The 19041-nt window shown below is 34.7% G+C and overlaps 1 protein-coding gene across 2 annotated transcripts in view; it reads left to right on the top strand.

Moving 5' to 3' along the window:
• Positions 1 to 19041, top strand: part of MBD-R2 (PHD finger protein MBD-R2) — a 112149-nt gene that overhangs the window by 67776 nt on the left and 25332 nt on the right. For both annotated transcript variants that reach the window (XM_089104319.1, XM_089104320.1), the window contains 4 exons: positions 7198 to 7483; positions 8488 to 8602; positions 13963 to 14046; positions 17136 to 17266. In XM_089104319.1, the coding sequence (XP_088960445.1) occupies positions 7198 to 7483; positions 8488 to 8602; positions 13963 to 14046; positions 17136 to 17266 (616 nt within the window). The remainder of the gene's footprint in view (positions 1 to 7197; positions 7484 to 8487; positions 8603 to 13962; positions 14047 to 17135; positions 17267 to 19041) is intronic.

Here is a 19041-nt window from a genome sequence, read left to right as displayed (position 1 = left end):
TCCGTTCAATCCATTCACCAACTGGCTCTAAAGAAAATCTTGGTAGTTCTTTTTCTTTTCTTTTTTGTTACAATAAATTAAGCGTCAAAAACATGCGATAATTAGTTTTATGTTGACATTTTGTCTGTCAGTTTTTAATGTATTTATAATATAAAATCCTTCAGTTTATAGAATGTAACCTTTCTCATGGTATGAACCCATTATTTTTCATTCCGACACGAATAGCAAATTGTTCTTTTTCTCTGATTGATAACATTTTTGCACCTTATCCATGTGAGGCTACATTCGTGTTTATGTAAGATACATCGGATCATTGTATTTAAATGTCTGATTTCAAAGCGCAAAAGATAGTCAATAAATAAAATCCTATGAAGAGGAGAAATTTCTCACAAGTAAATATGAATTAACTGAAATCTAATCTTAGCGATGTAGATTGGAGTGAAGTGACTAATGAGAATGACCCAAATATGTCCTTAGATATACTTTATCGAATTTTGAATGAAAAATTAGACCTTCAATGCCCATTTTATACTACATACCGGAAAAGAACCTCACCCAAAAAAAAATCTTGGATAAGTTTATCACTTTTAAAATCTATCAAGGAAAAAAAATCGGCTGTATAAAATAAAAATGAAATACTTCTCAGTTCATAATGTACAGCGATTAAAAAACTATAAAAATTTTCTGGTTAAAATTCTTAGAACAAGTGAACAAATTTATTATGAAAATTCGTTTAAAAAATCTGATTCACCTCGGACTTCATGGAAATTAATCAAGGAAAAAATAGGAAACAATACTAAGCCATCACACCCTGAAGTGATCACAAATGAAGATGGTGTTGCATTGAAGGGGAAGGATGTTGTTGCAAATTAGTTTTGTAGTTATTTTTCTCATAGTAGTACTATTGTTGAACTGAATTTCTCTGAATCTCCGTTTTATTCATATAAAGAATATCTCCCGCCATTTGAAAATTCTAGTATGTTCCTGGCCCCCGTTACTTTCGGTAAGTTCCAGAAAGTGATAAAGAATTTAAAGAGTGGTAATTCCCTAGGTCTAGATGGCCTCTCCACAAATATTATGAAAGAATTTGCTTGTGTAATCCATGTCCTGATGCTTCATATTTTAAATGCATCTATATCATCAGGGATCTTTCCAGAAGTATGGAAATCTGCACGACTTATTCCAATTCGTAAGAAAGGTGATAAGACAGATATAGGCAACTATCACCCAATAGCTATTCTTCCCCAATATCTAAGGTTCTAAAAAAAAATATTCAAAAAAGAATTGTTTCGCATTTTGATAAAAGGAACTTATTTATTAAAAATCAGTTTGGATTCAAGTCGGGTCATTCTACTGAACAAGCTACTGCTGCGGTAATTTTAGAGATTAATGATTCACTAGATGATGATAATCCTGTGTCTACTCTTTTCTATGATATAAAAAAAGCATTTGATACGCTAAACCCTGAAATTTTGCTGGAGAAAATTAATAATGCAGGTATTAGAGGCAGGGCTTCCACTATCCCCAAATTTTCGGGGATCTCCCCGTAAATCTATGTGTGTCCCCAAAAAAAATTTGGTTCCCCGAATCGCCGAAATTTTCTCTAGAATCACCCAATCATGGTGTCACCTCCAGTAACTATCCCAAGCAAATATTACTTTACATACCATAATTTTTCACTGCTCTTTTAATTGTTAAATGTCGTATCCTATATTACTTAGCGTAAAAGCCAGACCAACGCAAATTAACTGTAGAGGGCTCTTCATGTGTTCACAAAAGTGTCATTTTTCTGAATTTATATTAAACAATTTCGAATGCAGCATTCCGAATGCTATAAGATTCTTATATTTACATCATTCGTGGTCAAGACAATCTTGACAAAATTAGTCAAGAATTATACTAGAAGTTGTTTAACTGAACGTTGAGTTGGATTTTGGGTTTTGAAATTGAACTTCTAAAGGAGAATTGTTTTAAAAAAAAGCCGAATCGTAAGTTTAAATTTTGTTTTCTTTTGCTATTTTTGGTTTTGGACATACTGTATTAATTTTTAATACATAATGATTGAATGCATGATATATTGAAGGAACTGATCTTTTTCCAGGAATTCTTATCGTTTAAATTTTTGTTTCATTCGGTGGGTAAAAATTAAGTTTTTTTCTTTTTTATCTGAGGATTGTATTTGTTATACCACCTTTTATCCTTAAACGTATTCACCTTCTATTCCCCTCACAATTATTATTCTGGTCCCTTCACCCGTGGAATATTTTCAGTGGACGTATTATTTTAAACTACAGTTTTAGGATCTTTTTGCGGTCCTCCAAAGCCGTTAGTTGGGCGAAGGAAATTTTACGCAAAATACATTCTGCTCAGATTACGGATAGCCTAATAAATTTATTTAGATATTTAGGCCTACCTTTACAACTTCTAAGGCTTGAACAATTAGTAACCCTGTATGAAGGCTAATCATGAGATAGAAACAAAAGAATTTAAAGAAAATGTGGTATAATTGTATTTCTTCTTAAGAACTATCCCTAAATACAATCTTCTTACCGTAAAATTACACCACCCCTTTGCCCTGTCTCCTTCTAATGAGGCAAAATTTAGCTATAGTCTAGGTACAAGATCGGGAAATAGGGGAATTTATAGGGAAGTGACTTCAAAAATATTATTCATAAGAATTTACATTATAGCTTAAAATAAAAATTTGGGTATTAGGGTCATATTGTTTTCTTGTGGAGTTCTATAGTGTTTTCGGACTTATTTATCAGGAACCGTTGGTTAATAATGCCAAATAATGTTAGTGTGAAGAAAAAGAATAAGTAATTTGTGTATGATTTGTAGCCTATAGCTACCATGTCCAGACATTAGATGGGCTGATATAAAAATGAGACTGCAATAAGTACTATATTTGGAACATGGACGGCCGCAGGGGTGGGGTTAATCGGTGACTATATAGTAATTATGAGGTAACCAAAAGAAAGGAAAGCATATTAGAAGCAAAAAATGTATGTTCCGGGAGGGTATTTCCTACAGGGATGGTGGGTATTTTCAGGGGGGTATTTTCTGCGGGGAGTATTTTATGTGGGTTTTTTTTTGGGGGGGGGGTTCATTTTTTTACGCGGGGGGATTTTCTGAGCGGGGAGGGGGGGTAAACACCTAGAACCTTAGAATCAGCATGAAAATCAGCATGAATTTAATTTAGTTCCTGTGTGTTTTACGTTTTAACGTTGCCCCTTAATTATAGGTTGAGGATCTGAGAAGCTTAACTACTAAAAAACTTCAGCGTGAATAGTCGGGTGTTTAGATGGGGCAATTCCCCTTATTATGTTATTGTTTCTATTCGTTTTAATTTTTAATGCTGCTCCTTACTTTCAGGTGATTTTTTTTGTATTAAACTCCTGGTGTAAGAATCATTGCACATGTTATTGCTCTGTATGCAATTATTGCCTGTCTATACTTTATTTTTGTCATCTTTCTGAAAATAAGTGACATAAAAGTCTCGTTTTCGTGCTTAGAGAATAAAGCAACAAAGATATTGTAAAACCTAAATCAACGGAGTTCCAGAGTGTAATTCAGCCTATTTCTTTTATGTAAAACAATTTAATTGAAGTTTTTGCCGCAATGTCAGCAATAAACGTTTTCAGCTATGGGTTCCAATCCCGTGCTTTGGCTCTAAAACCTACTCTGTAAAAGGCTTGATTCATTATTTGAATCCAAGTCCTACTTGAGCCTGAAAAAGAAGCTAAAACCAATTTTGGCTCCCAAATTTTCACAACAAAATTCCGTTTTGTTTTTTCTGCGAAAATACCCCGAATCTTGAAGACTTGTCCCCGAATCCTTAAGACTTGTCCCCGATTTTTAAGATTCGAAAGTGGAAGCCCTGATCAGAGGTAAAGGCCTAGATCTAATAAGATTTTGCGTGCGTGGTAAGATTGTGTTATTGATGATATTGGAGTCCCCCGGGGATCAGTATTAGGGCCATTACTATTTTTAAGTTATATAAATTACCTTCCGAGGTGTTTACCCCAAGATAGTAGCTTAGCAGTAATTTTTTCAGATGATACGGCGGTGACAGTAAAAGCTAAAACCCCATCTTTGTTGGTTGAGAAAATGGTGACAGCAATGAAATCTTTGAATAAATTGTTTGCATGTAACTACCTAGCTCTGAATTTTTCTCAAACTGAATTCATGATTTTTGGGCGGGCACAGCGGGGAGTAAATAGAATTACCATAGAAGAGTTAATTGTAAACCAAAGTAGGATAAAAAGAGTAAATTCATTTCTTTACCTTGGGATTATTCTCGATATCTTTTATCTTTCTGTAAGCATTCTGATTATTTGAGATTGAAACTTGCCCATAGCTTAGGTTGTCTTCATAGATTGAAACATGTGTTTCTTTTTTCATCCTTAAAATGTTATACCATTCTCTAATTGAATCATATCTTGATTATTGCCCTGTAACGACCCTGTCTCAACACATTTATGGTCCATCTAAAACCTCTTCAGATAATTCAGGCAATTAGAATTCTTGGTACTTTTGTTCATCGCCCAGCGAGGCCTCGAAATCTCTTGGAAACCCAAACTTTATATGCTTTTCTCAATATACTTAATCTCAAACAACTGAAAGACCTGCATACAACAATATGGTATTATGATATCCAATCGTCAACAAATTATTTCCATGATTTGGGTATAATTGAGACTCTCACTTCTCCTGCCCACCCTGTCCGCTCCAAGAAGTATCGCCTCCTCCCAATTAAATTAGAAAAAGCTAGATTCTCAATCAGATACCAGATTCCTCATATTGTAAATAAACTTAATCTAGTAGAAATGTTCCCGAGTTTCAAGAGGCGATTTTCTTTGAAAAAACATATTTCAAAAATGGTTCCTTATCTGGATATTGGGATTGTTGAAAAATAGATTTTTGTATGGATTTTTTGTGGTGTTATCGCGCTGGGGTGGCCTTCTCTGTTATCTCCTACCTTGTATGTTCCTTTTTTATTGATATCCTTTATTTGTTATTTCGGCATTTTCTTATCTCTGTTTATGGCCCCGAGACATCGAGCCTTGCTCCCCGTCGACCAGTTTAGAAAATTATTTAGCATGTATTTTGTCAATAAAAAATCTTGTCTAGTCAAGAACAAATGTCTCTCTTTTCTTATAAGGGTGTCCTTCGTCAATATCTGGATCAAAAGTAGGGAAACTGAAAGAAGAAGAAAATTTGGCATTTTTTGGAAATAAAACTACTAGTTCAATTGATAATACAGTATTGGCCAGTAGAATAAAAAAAAAGATGTAAAATTCTTATATTTCAGTTGAAGGTGTAAGTTTATTCGCATTCAATTACTACTTAATTTAAAGTTAGTTGGGCTGATTTTCGCTTGCTGTTATTATTTATATTAATATACTTATGGCTAGGTTAGTATGCCAACATTGGCCTAATGCACATCAAAAAGTAAAAGAAGAGATACGAAAATAAATGTAGCTTTTTTATTTGTTTGGTTTTTTTTTTTTTTATATCCAAGTTTATGACTGTTATCACACCTATGTAATCTTCCTGGGTTACGCTAGATGGTGTTTTTTTTTTTTAAGAGGTGGACTGGATTCGTCGCTCTTACCATTTTTTTGTATTAGTTAGCTTAACACAACCATTTATACAAGAAAAATTTATTCAAAATAGCAAGTGTTACTTCAAGGGTAACACAATAAAATAAAATAAAATGTTACAGGATAAAATCATTGGTTAAAATGAATGAAATATTTTACCAAAAGTCGGGTAATGTCGATCCAAACTATCCTCATAGATAGTGAAGGTAAAACCGAGCATAGTTCTAGGGCCTTTTTCTTGAACAGTTTCAATTTCAAATGTTTGGTCTTCGGCGAGATATGGATGCAAACGGGACAAGATTATTGAAGTAAGGGCAAAATACAAGGAAAATAAATAGTTCTAAAGATTATCAGGGAAATTACAATTACTTTGGTCGATAAAAAGGCTTACTACAAAAGCCAGTTGACTGGTATGCGTTCAAATCTGCTTTACCAGCTGAAAAAAGGGGGAGGGAGGAATGTGGGATAGCTCGTCAGTAGGTGGTGAAGTCATTTACTTCAAATCGATACTGCATCAAATCTGCTGTAAAAGGGGTTTTGAAGTGGTGCCATCTTCGTCTAAAGGAGCACATATAACGAGCATACATCTTTGACATTTTGCCTCAGGGAGGGTTTGTAAAGCTGGAGGATCGGACTGGGTGGGAAGTTTTTTTTTATTGAAGGTTGCTTCCCAGTTTTCCGGGGCAAAAAGTTTTCACCCGATCGAGGTGGGTGTTCCAAGACAGATCTTTGGACTTCATCCTTAGAAAACAGAGCTCGCTTATTTTCTGCTTAGCTTTATTCGTGAAAATGCAATTGGGATGTGAGCGTGACACTTTTGTTGAGAAGTCAGCTACTTCTTCGCTTTCGATGAACCGTAGTTGACCGTTCAAAGCCTGTGACCTCTCTTTTATTCTAAAATGATCCATCAGTAAAGACAAAAAGCCTTGAGTCAGGTGTTCATGTTTTCAGAAGGATGTTTGTATCGTAGTAGGGTTGGCAAAGTATGCAGAGGGCTTGACAAGATACTCGCTTGAAGTATCCTCAGGAAACATCGACTTGTAGGAAAGAATCATACAGATATTCTGTCAAAATCTTTATTAATGTTAAATGACAGTTGCCAGATGTTGTATGCTTTTGCCAAGGACTCAAATTCTCCTACAAATTGAGTTATTAGGCAGTCTAGCATTGACCGTTTTTGGCGAAATCCCTATTAGTGGTCAAATATAAGGTCATTTGACTTCTGGTAATGTAAAGGTGTACATGCATACCAAAAATTAATTTTCGAACTTCATTTACTCCAAGCTTAAGTTTAGATCCCTCCAAACGAGCTCTTCATGTATTTATTTTCTCTTTAAACTTTTTTTGTTGATTCTTTTATAACGATCAAGTGGAGCGAGATCTTATTCAATATAAAAAGTTGCTTCTTATCTATCACTAAAGTTTATGTATTGCACTCTATATATGGAAAGTTTTTGTCTGAGCTTGACTCACTTCAAGTTCATTCTAGTGATAGAACGTTAACTTTTTAACATCTTGTTATTTTTTTTTTTTTATATTTATGATCCCTTGTTTAACCTCTTTTAAACCTTTAATTTTTTCTCTTGTACAGACCTTGTGGAGCAAGATTTTATTCAAGGAAATCCATTTCTGATTATTTAGTTTCCAAAAATCTGAATATTCCCATATCTTCTTTCAATTTTGCACTGGGACCTGACCTTCTGCGGCAACTTGGAAAAATTGTTCGAAATCCTCCTAAAAAAGTGAGGAAACCTCAAGAAAAACCAGTTATATCTAGAAGCATACCTCGGGATGATAGTTTCGTTCCTACACCTAATGATTTCATCTGCCCTGGAAGGATGTGCACTAAGTCGTTCAGAAGTGCGTTGCTATTGCACGTGAGTAGTTGTACTATTAGTAACCTTTGACATTGCAAGAGCTTTTTGGATATTTTAGGCAATATTTACAGAACTATTTCAAGTCTGCTGCACAGGTAATCTCCTCTTGGAGGTTGTTGGTTATACCGCTTTTGGTGGTTCACGGCTGAAAGGATTCGTTGATGCGGATGAGTATTTTGGACATTTTTAAATACTGATATATTTTAGGAGAATTTTGATTGCTATTTCTCCTTTAACTAAAAGAAATGGAGGGAAAGGACACTTTGTTTCAATAGACTCACTAAAAATTTTTCAAATATTCGTTAAATTTTTAATAAGTGTTATAGATTATTCTCTTGTTTTCTTGAAAGATAAGAGTATAGTAGTCTTTTAATATTAATTATTTTTATTCTCTTTGGGTATTTCATTTTTCAAAGTTGTTATTTCAATCTTGTTGAACTTCAGATAGTATGAAATATAAGAATTTTTTGTTAGTGCTACTATAAATACGAAAATGCTACTATAAGCACAAATAATTAAGCACTTTTATTTCCAAAGCATTCTAGTAAAAAAGTGTATATGGATAAAAATACAGTGCTAGATATGTAATAATTGTAGCAAAACTTATGTTAAATTTGACTGTTTGGGACAAGAAATTTAGGTTGATAGTAGCGGCGTTCCTCATATTTTGGGTAACTTTTTCAGTTTCAATTTCAATGCTGCTCAAATTTTCCATAGAAAGTGCAGAATAAATTAATTGCTTGATGCTCTATTGTGAGAGATAGCAAATAAACTTATTATTATATATCAAGATTGACATCAAGACATATTGTTAGGTTTACTAGCAACTAGTCTTCATTCCTTTTCTTCTAAAAACAGTAAAACTGATATTGATATAAGTTTCTCTTTCTATTCTTATTTTTTACTTTGAATTTAACGTTTTCAGCGGCATCATTTTTTTTAAGTTAGCAACCTTTTTTTGTTGAATCAGTTTTTTGATCATTGTTTTATATAATTCTGTTTAGATGCATATTAAGCACCAACATCCAGATATATCGAACACAGACATAATACTCCCCAAAGTGGCAGATTTGGCATACGCCCGCACTGCAGGGGAAGAGGACTCGCTCAAAACTAAAGGTAAAGAACGCTTCAGGTACTCAGTCTCATTCTAATGAATTAAGTTTTAATGTTTGTTTTTCAGGTTGAATTGTGGGTCAAGCCCTTTTTTTCTATTTTAAGTTTATTTCAGTTTACTGTAGAGATATGTACCAAAGTAGCGATAAGGCTATTTTATGAATGACTTTCATGAATGGTCTGTTTATGAATTGAGATTTATTGCTAGTTTGTTCTGCTATTTTTCAGTTTATATATGTATTGCTCAATTTGTATTTAGTGTTGTAGTTTTCTCCTCTTGAGTTTTTTTTATGTTTGCTTATTGTTAATGCAAAACGGCCTATCACTATTAGTGATTAAAAAAAAAAACAAGTTTTTTAAACTGAAAGTAAGGAGCGACATTAAAACTTAAAACGAACAGAGATTATTCCGTATATGAAAGGGGCTGATTCCTCCTCAACGCCTCGCTCGTTACGCTAAAGTTTTTATTGTTTTAAAAAATAAAGTTGTGAGACAGAGAGAAACTTTAACGTAAAGACCGAGGCGTTGAGGAGGGGACAGCCCCTTTCATATACGGAATAATTTCTGTTCGTTTTAAGTTTTAATGTCGCTCCTTACTTTCAGTTTAAAAAACTTATTTTTTTTATTTAATTTCTGATCGTTTTTTAGTTAATGCAGCTTTTATTTTGGCTCACCGTCATTGAATAAGTAAACAAAATTTGCATAAAAATTTTACTTTTCTTTTGCTAAATGGATGTTTCTAAATTTGGTTATGACGTAATTTACAAATTAACTTACGTAACTAACTTCTATATTCGTATATTTTTCCTCTAGCAAAAAATACAAAGTTGCAGATTTTTGCAGATATGAGCTTGAAACCTATGTAATAGGGTTTTCTGATACGCTGAATCTGACGGTGTGATTTTCATTAAAATTCTTTCACTTGTAGGGGATGTTTCCCCCTCTTTAAAAAATCGGGTAAATTTTCTCAGGCTCGTAGCCTTTGATGAGTAATACTAAACTTAATAAAATTTATATATTTAGAATCAGCACTATAAACCCATTCTTTTGATACATTTTTTTACATCAAAATTCCGTTTTTAAAAGTTTCGATTACTATTGAGCCGTATCGCTTGTTTTTTTTATTGTTTTTTTTCTTTATTACGTATATGTTAGTACGTATGTGAGGGGGTTCTCCCCTTTGTCAATACCACGCTCTTTACGTTAAAAGTTAAAAAAGAAATTTATTCACAAACCCCAGAATCAAAAAGGCCGTTTAATTAGAATAGATAGCTCTTTTGAAAGCACTAAAAAAACTGTAGCGTAAAGAGCGAGGTATTGACTTGGGAGAGAACCCCCTCACATACGTTATAATTTCTGTTCGGTTGCTTCTTACTTTCAGTTGAAAAAAACTTGTTTTTTTTTTTATTTAATTTCTGATCGTTTTTTGAATAATGCTTGGAAATCCGGCGCCCCCTTCATAGAAATGTCCCTTACCCCAAAGAAACATCCTCCACGGAAAGATTCTCCCCCTCCTCTAGCCCCCCCCCTCCAGAAAAAAATCCTTCCTGAAAATGTCTGTATACTTCCCAATAACCAATAAATAATGCTGGCACGTCCGGCGCCCCCTTCATGGCAATTTCCCTTCCTCCATGAAAACTTCCTTCATGGACAGATCCTCCAGCATAACCCCCGACCCCCCCTTCCCTCCCACTACCAGAAAAAAACCCTCCTGAAAACTTTTGTATACTTCCCAATAACCAATACTAGGCTATATGTTAACATTGGGTAAAATTCATAGCTTTTAGCCCTCCCCCTGGGGACTTCTGGGGATTAAGTCATCCTAAAAGACATATTTATCATATTTTCGACCATGCTGAACAAAATGGCTATCTCAAAATTTTGATCGGGTGACTTTGGGAAAACAATAAGCGTGGGAGGGGGCCTAGTTGCCCTCCATTTTTTTGTTACTTAAAAAGGGCACTAGAACTTCTAATTTCCGTTCCAATGAGCCCTCCCACGATATTCTAGGACCACTGGGTCGATTCGGTCACCCCTGGAAAAAAAAAAAAAAATAAACACGCATCCGTGATCTTTCTTCTGGCCAAAAATGCAAAATTCCACATTTTTGTAGATAGGATCTTGAAACCTCTACAGTAGGGTTCTATGATACGCTGAATATGATGGTGTGATTTTCATTAAGGTTCTATAACTTTTAGGGGGTCATTCCCCCTTTTTTTGAAAATTAGCCAAATTCTCTCAGGCTCGTAACTTTTGATGGGTAGCACTAAACTTGATGACAGTTATATATTTGAAATCAGCATTGAAATCTGATTCTTTTGATGTATCTATTGGTATCAAAAACCCGATTTTCTAGAGTTTCGGTTACTATTGAGCCGGGTCGCTCCTTACTTACAGTTCGTTACCACGAACTGTTTGATAAGATATGTGAATTTAGTTTCTTTCAAATTACCCACCCATTTCCCCTCAAAAGGATACTGAAAAAATTATGTTGTATTTAACTGAAACTTTCAGAATTTGATCAGACAGTGAAAAAGTGTATACATAACGAAAATTACAGGAGTGAACATGAATTTTAATTGAAAATAGTGAAACGGTGTTCAAATTACTGTGAAAATATTGCCGTTTTTTTGCCAAAAATAATTAAATTTGTGTTCTCGTGAAACTTATTGTGTATCCACAATTGTTGATAAACAAATATGTTCTCGCGATTGTTGATCATCATTGCTGATCTACAATTTAATTATTAGCGTATAGAGCGTACAATTTTATACAATTTAATTATGTAAATATTAGCGTAAAGAGCGAGGTATTGACTTGGGGGAGAACCCCCTCACATACGTTATAATTTCTGTACGTTTTAAGTTCTAATGTTGCTTCTTACTTTCAGTTGAAAAAACTTGTTTTTTTTAATTTAATTTCTGATCGTTTTTTAAATAATGCTTGGAAATCCGGTGCCCCCTTCATAGAAATGTCCCTTAACCAAAAGAAACATTCTCCACGGAAAGATTCTCCAGAGTAACCCCCTCCTCTAGCCCCCCCCCCTCCAGAAAAAAATCCTTCCTGAAATTGTCTGTATACTTCTCAATAACCAATAAATAATGCTGGCAAGTCCGGCGCCCCCTTCGTGGCAATTTCCCTTCCTCCATGAAAACTTCCTTCATGGACAGATCCTCCAACATAACCCCCGACCCACCCACCCCCTCCACTACCAGAAAAAAACTCTCCTGAAAACTTCTGTATACTTCCCAATAACCAATACTATTAGTTAACATTGGGTAAAGCTCATAACTTTTAGCCCTCCCCCTGGGGACTTCGGGGGATTAAGTCATCCTAAAAGACATATTTATCATATTTTCGACCATGTTGAACAAAATGGCTATCTCAAAATTTTGATCAGGTGACTTTGGGAAAAAAATAAGCGTGGGAGGGGGCCTAGTTGCCCTCCAGTTTTTTGGTCACTAAAAAACGGCACTAGAACTTTTAACTTCCGTTCAAATGAACCTTTTCACGATATTATAGGATCACTGGGTCGATACAATCACCCCTGGGAAAAAAAAAAAAAAAAAAAAAAAAACACAACCGTGATCTTTCTTCTGGCAAAAAAATGCAAAATTCCACATTTTTGTAGATAGGAGCTTGAAACCTCTACAGTAGGGTTCTCTGATACGCTGAATAGTATGGTGTGATTTTCATTAAGGTTCTATAACTTCTAGGGGGTCTTTCCGCCTTTTTTTGAAAATCAGCCAAATTTTCTCAGGCGCGTACCTTTTGATGGGTATCACTAAACTTGATGAAAGTTATATATTTGAAATCAGCATTGAAATTTGATTCTTTTGATGTATCTATTGGTATCAAAAACCCGTTTTCTAGAGTTTCGGTTACCATTGAGCTGGATCGCTTCTTACTTACAGTTCGTTACCACGAACTGTTTGATAGTAATATAAAAGATTTGTAATGATTTTTGGGACTATACCCCAGAAGCCGTATGGCAGGGTCATTTAATCCACTCCATTTTGGAGATTAACGATTAAACCAAAATCCCATATTTTATTTTACTATCCAAGAAAATGAGTTTTTCTCATTTTCGTTGTCTTAATTTCTAATTTGCATCTTAATTTCTTCCTCATGACTCATCAGACATCATCAAGATTCATCATAACATAATAAGAATTGCCAAACCGCAGTATGAAGATTTTTTTTCAAAGTTTTGTACTTCTGAAAAATGTGGCATCACTGCTACTACTACTAGGAACCTGCTGCAGCACCAAGCCGCCTTTGGGTGACACAGCTGCGCACACACTCCTCATCCCCTAAGCCTTGGGACAAAGTGCAATCTATTAAATGGGACATTTGGCTAGTAAAATCAAAAAACAAATGTATGCCAGGTAGATTTGTATGCGTCCAAAAGTAGGAGCCAAAATACATATATAGGCGTTTTTTGTGGACTGAAGTTTTTATTTTGTATCCTTTTTATTCTGTTTAGCACTAAAATTCCTAATATGCTCTAAAAAAAAAAAAAAAAAAAAAAAAAAAAAAAAACAACGTTAAGTGTCCTTGATTTTGCGTTTTTTTGTTCAATTTCATTTTTGGCATTTTGAATATGGGTAGCTTTACTGGCTATTCGTAATGCCCAATTTAGGCAGTGTTTTCTTTGAGTATCCTTGTAGTGCAGGTTTTAAGCAGGATTCCTTTTTTTATTTATTCAGTTTCTTGTTTGAAAATTTTTAACTTTAAACATAGATTAGATAAAAACAGCACCTTTATTTAGGGTGTTCAAACTAGATGGCAGCTATTCGCGGCGGTACTTGTCTCAATTTAAATGAAAGGGTTGTTATACTTCTTTTCTTAGCATAGACTGGTTCTCTCTCTAGGATCCCCCTCCCCCCTTCACTCTCCTTCCGCAGAGTATTATTTTGAAAAACGTTAGTGTAAGCTAAAACGGCACATTGGCTTCCAAAAATGGAATCTAGTGTTATTGTTCAATTTGCCGTTGCTGATTCTCGTTTATTGAATGTTTGCAACAAAAAAACTGCTTTAACTTGCTTGAAATAATAATATTTATTATCTTACCGAGTTACCTAACTATGTAGGAATCATCCCAATCCTCTAAATTTAGTTTGAGCATTGCTTATTCCTATATTTGTTCGTAAGCTAGATAAGGTTCATTCCCACATCTTTATATCGCAGATCAAGTGGACAAATGAAAAAAATAAAAATGACAACTCCTCTTTTTAGTTGTTAAATTCCCTTTATACTGCTGAACTCACAGTTCAATGTCCTCTGCTTTAAAATATATTTAAATCTTTTAAAGATGAACCTTTACTGAGTGTATTGATCTAATAGTTTATCTTCGATTTTAGGTTTGGAAGAATCAACAGCAATGTCTTTTTCAGCCCAGTTTCAACAGTTTTTGGCAAAACGAGAGGAAATTCTTGCAAAAACCGGTTTGCTTTTACTTTCATTATTGGCTTTCCAACTATTGTGAACTTGTGACTAAAGTTTATAGTGGCTCTAAAAACGAAGGGGAGGGGTCATTCCACCTAAACTTTCTAATTTTGACTGTCTTTTTTTTATTATCTAGAATCTTGATAAGTGTAGTAACATTTTTAATGGTAGTAATAATAATTAAATAAATTGAAAACAATACAGTAAGTGCCGTCTTGTAGTTTAAATAAATTAAGATTTGTGATGTTTCCATAAAATATAATTGCTTATTTTTCTGCTTTAATCAAAAGTGATTTTGTCAAAAATGACAGTTTTTATGATCAAAGGTTCTGCCACACCTGAAACTATAGCGCCGAAACTCATATAGGCTTATGGTAACTTCCGGACGAACCCTGATTGCCAGCGTTTATTATTTTGTTGTTGTTTTGTTTTCTGATGTAAAATTTCTGAAGATGCTATATATCTCTTCGGTTCAAAATCAGCAATAATTACTACTAATGCTCTTGTCAATGTACTGCAGCACCAAGCCACGTGAGGGCAACACAGCTACGCACGCTCATCCTTTATCCCAATCTATTCAAAGCCTCCCTCTTTCCACACTCCCAAGAAGTTCCCCTTAAACCTTTCTTTGTGATGTTTGCAGCATTAGGAATTTGCAGTAGCATTAATTTTCCACTAATAAGGAATTGGATAACGTTCATTTCCCACTAAAATAACATTATTTGCCCACTAATGACATAATCGATAATATTAATAACTACCTTCCCCGCCCTCGGCTGTTCTGTGGATAATTATATTTATTTTGACTGTTGTTCCTTGGTGACAGACAATAAATCAAGGGTATACCCTTGGTCAAGTCTATATTTGTCCTGGTATCAATAAAAGAAGCCAATTACCGTATTTGCCTGATTTTCTATTGCCTTCAGCATTCTTTTCGGGAAGGTTTTGATTTTGAGTTTTTCTTTCTTTTTTGATTTCTTCCTACTTTTACTTTCTTGTTTTCGTCAAATCTTGACAGTTATTTGTTAAGGCCGTTTTCTATGTTTTTTTCTTAAAGCCTGAAGCCAAAATAGTTTCAGTGTTTTCTGAATCCTCTGATTCATGACTTTTGGCAAATTCCTCATTCTCCATAATATGGCGAATTTAAAGCCATACACAAAATACTAATGTAAAACCCAATGATTCCTCGTGGAAGGAAACGCTTATAGAGGGGTTTTGGTTTCTTGCTTATGGTTTTAGGTCCGCGAAGAAAAGAAAATCGAGAAGAGTAAAGAGATATATACCAGTACTTATTTCAAACAGGAAAAATCAGAACAACAGAGAGAGAGAGGGGGGGGGATGGTCCAAATCGGAAACGTATCCTTTTATGCCTTGCGATGAAAAGATTCTTTGTTTTACTTTTATTAAAGATCTTGAATTGTAAATATCTTGAAGAGACCTAGTTAAGTTAAACAATAAGAGTTTATTTTATCGTAGGAACAGAAATATCATCTCCTTTTTTTTAATTTTGGCTAGCCCAACAGTTAATATAAATTACAAATAACTGCCTATCAAAGCCAAATCCAGTGGTGATCAGGGTTTGAACCCCCCCCCCCTAAAACTTTTGTCCAACTCGTAAAAACGTAACAGAAACGCACATAAACATTTTTTTGTTTTTATGTAAATTTCTTCTTTATGTTTTTTTTTACCTCCTTTCCCCCTTCCCCCCCAAAAAAAACAATAAAGACGCCCTTGCTACTTACTCTGTGCATTTCTCTTATTAGATGATGGTATACTGATTTTATCACATATTATGTGCTGTAATAGCCCAATGCCTAGTACATATGAAGGCAAACAGTCGAAACAAATATAGACACTGAATTCACAGAAGAAGAAAAAAAAATTTGGAGCACTGCCCTGTAAGACATAGTAATTGAGAGAGGGAGAGAGAAAATAGACTAAAAAGGAAGAAAAGAGATAAGAAATAAAATATTATTATTATATAATAATATAATAAATATGTTTTGGATAGTATTGCTTGGCAGGTCAATAAAAACATTTATGCTCACGGCTAAAAACTGGATACCTTTTGATTCTGAATGTTAATTGAGTGAAAAAATTATTAATATTAATTGATTAATATTTTAATATTATAATTAATATTAATTGAGTGAGGTTGGTATTCTGAATGGTACTACATTAAGGTTCAAAATTTTATATGCAACAGTTTTTTTGTTTTTTTTACAGAAATTAAACGCAACGCGATACGATATCTGCAATAAACCGTTCAAATCTCTACTCTTCTTTTGTCACTTCATGCTCCAAAGTGTAACACATGTTCTCATGGGTATCCACAATGGTTAGCTGACTCGATTTCGATCACAGTATATAAATTATAGGCAGTATGATCTTTCCCTATCTCACCCATTATAAAAACCTGGACCGAGGTGCGAGTGCTCCAGAGAACGTAGAAACATAAAGCAACATTAGATCTTTTCACGGGTAGACAAGTCAGATTTCTATTGAACGCGAAACTTGGCTTCAACGTTGGAACACTAAATTTTGAAGAAACTAATTTTAAATTAATTTATTCCAATACATATATAAAAATTGGTAATTAGTACTGTAATGTTATTATTAGATGTTTTTAGGAATTAAATGTAGGTTTTTAAGTCAAGTTGGTTTCAAAGGCATTTTGAGAAAGTTTCTGCCAAAATACGTGTTCCAGGGTAATTGGACCGCTGATGGCAGATCAAATGAGAGGAGCTGTTTGTACGTGCTAATAAAAGAATAAGTGGGAGGAGCTGCTTGTTCGCACCGAGAATGAAGAGCCAGAAATTATCTGCGGTAAACGTACTGCTATATCTTTATACTGTGGTTTCGATGCAGTTTATGTCTATGCAGTTCTCACTTACATTTATTAAAATTGTTGGAGCAAAAAAAAAGTCATCAAAATTCTAGTAGATAATTTATTCCGTATATACGAGAGTCATTTACAAAATTAAATGGGTATGGAATATATTGTGTTTTGTGGCATGCAATTAATAGTGGCTAGATGAGTATAATTTTTCTTCTATTAATACATGCTCATATGTTTGTTTTCTATTAGAGTCATCTATGACAGTGATAGAAGAACCAGAAGCAGATGTTTCTAACATGATTGTTGAAGCAGTTGAAGAGTCAGAAGATTTGGTTCACTGCAAATGTGGATTCTATGAAGAAGATGGATTAATGATACAGGTATTTTCTATTCATCTGATCTTACTTTTTTAATGCCTCGCTCTCCTCAACTCCCCGACTTTTGTGTTTTTTATTGTTTGTCACAATCCAAGACTTGATAGCGAAGCTGTAAAAACACTTGCCTGTGGCAACCAACGTCCAAATCTTAGAAAAGTTAATTTTGAAGGAACTTGAAATGGAATTCTAATCAAGCTGGCTATAATTGGAAACCGAGTGACCATAGTAGGTAGAAATATGAGGTGTGTAAATGTTTGCATAAGAATAATTACAATTTCATGATAATAGAATCGGAATACTGAAAAGTCAAAAATAGTACATAAAAAATGATTTTGAACTCATTTTCAAAATGGACTAAAACATAGAAAATAACTTTATTTTCGAGAATATATAAATTTAAGTGAAAACAAGGGGCGCAAAAAGAATCAGAATCATAATCATTTTAATGAAAACAGCTGTCATAAACACATTAAAAAAATGCACTAAAAGGCACTGTTTTTTGCATGAAAACTTTTTTACATGAAAACACTTCTCTACGCTTTATTAAAAGCACTTGTAAAAAAAAAGGAACAAAGGAGTTACTAAGTCTGTTTGTGCGGCACGAGACGGGCATAAGTTTGCTTTTGCTTCTGGTATTTGCGCGGACAGGCATTTTAGGTGGTAATATTGTCCTATGTACAGGACTAGACAATAAAACTGGCCAAAACGAATCATCAGCTGAAAACAGCGATCGCGAAGGCTTGGTATTTCAAGTGACTTCAGAGCGGAGCTGTAATCTACATATTTGTCGCAAAGAATGATCTTTACAGCTCGTTTCTGGATCCCCTCCAAATCATCACTTAAGTAATCTATGTGATGAACTTGTGGGCCCCTGACGGGACACGCATATTCAAGGATGGGTCGAATAAAAGTGAGGTACGCTGTTTTCAGCTGATGCACTGGAAAACCTAGGCGGCGCATCGCCACCAGTGTCCGCATAGCATAATGTCCCTTCTTAACCAGTTCTTGTACATGAGTAGAGAACGAACAGTCCACACTAAAGGTGACGCCCAAGATAGTCGCACACGAAGCAGAAGGGAACAAAGTTGCTGGGTAGGTAAAATCGCGTTTAAGTGGGTTGAACCTCAAAACCTTTGATTTATTCTCATTAATTTGTCGACTGTTCGCAGTACACTGTGATTTAAACTGATCGAAAAAATTTGGGTCGTACTGGGCTACAGCTTGCGAATCCTTTACGTGGTATTTAAGAAGCATAGACAAATCATCGACGAATTTAAAACGATCGTCAAAGTCAGAAAGCACATAGTTGATAACAGCCAGGAAAAGAAGAGCTGCTAATTTGGTACCTTGTGGGGCGCCACATGTAATTTCCACCCATTCCGATTCAATATCACCGGGAAAAAGGGCGTACACTTTTTGATACCTGTAACGTAAGAAATCAACTACTAATTGGAGGATGTGCTTACGGGCACCCATTGACTTTAGATTCTGGGCGGCAAGAGGGTGCTTAATCAAATCGAATGCCTTTCGGTAGTCTACCAGAAGTAAATCTACAAACGAGCTTCCAAACTCCAACCATTCAACTACTAGGTGATAAAGCCGTACTAAATAAACAGACGTGCTGCATCCCTTCAAGCAACCATACTGGAAAGGGTCAAGTGACGGTGAAATGTCCGTGAGAAGTTCACGATATATGAAAGATTCTGTAACTTTAGCAAAGTTCGGTGTGATCGAAATAGGTCTTAACTGATCACATGTCTTAGGTCCTTTAACTTTGG

The sequence above is a fragment of the Artemia sp. Qi Xiang Cuo genome, chromosome 18 (genome assembly GCF_049724085.1).
Source record: "Artemia sp. Qi Xiang Cuo chromosome 18, ASM4972408v1, whole genome shotgun sequence".
In the NCBI taxonomy this organism is placed as follows: domain Eukaryota; kingdom Metazoa; phylum Arthropoda; class Branchiopoda; order Anostraca; family Artemiidae; genus Artemia; species Artemia sp. Qi Xiang Cuo.
The sequence above is the reverse complement of the archived record's forward strand: the minus strand, read 5'-3'. Positions and strand labels throughout refer to the sequence as shown.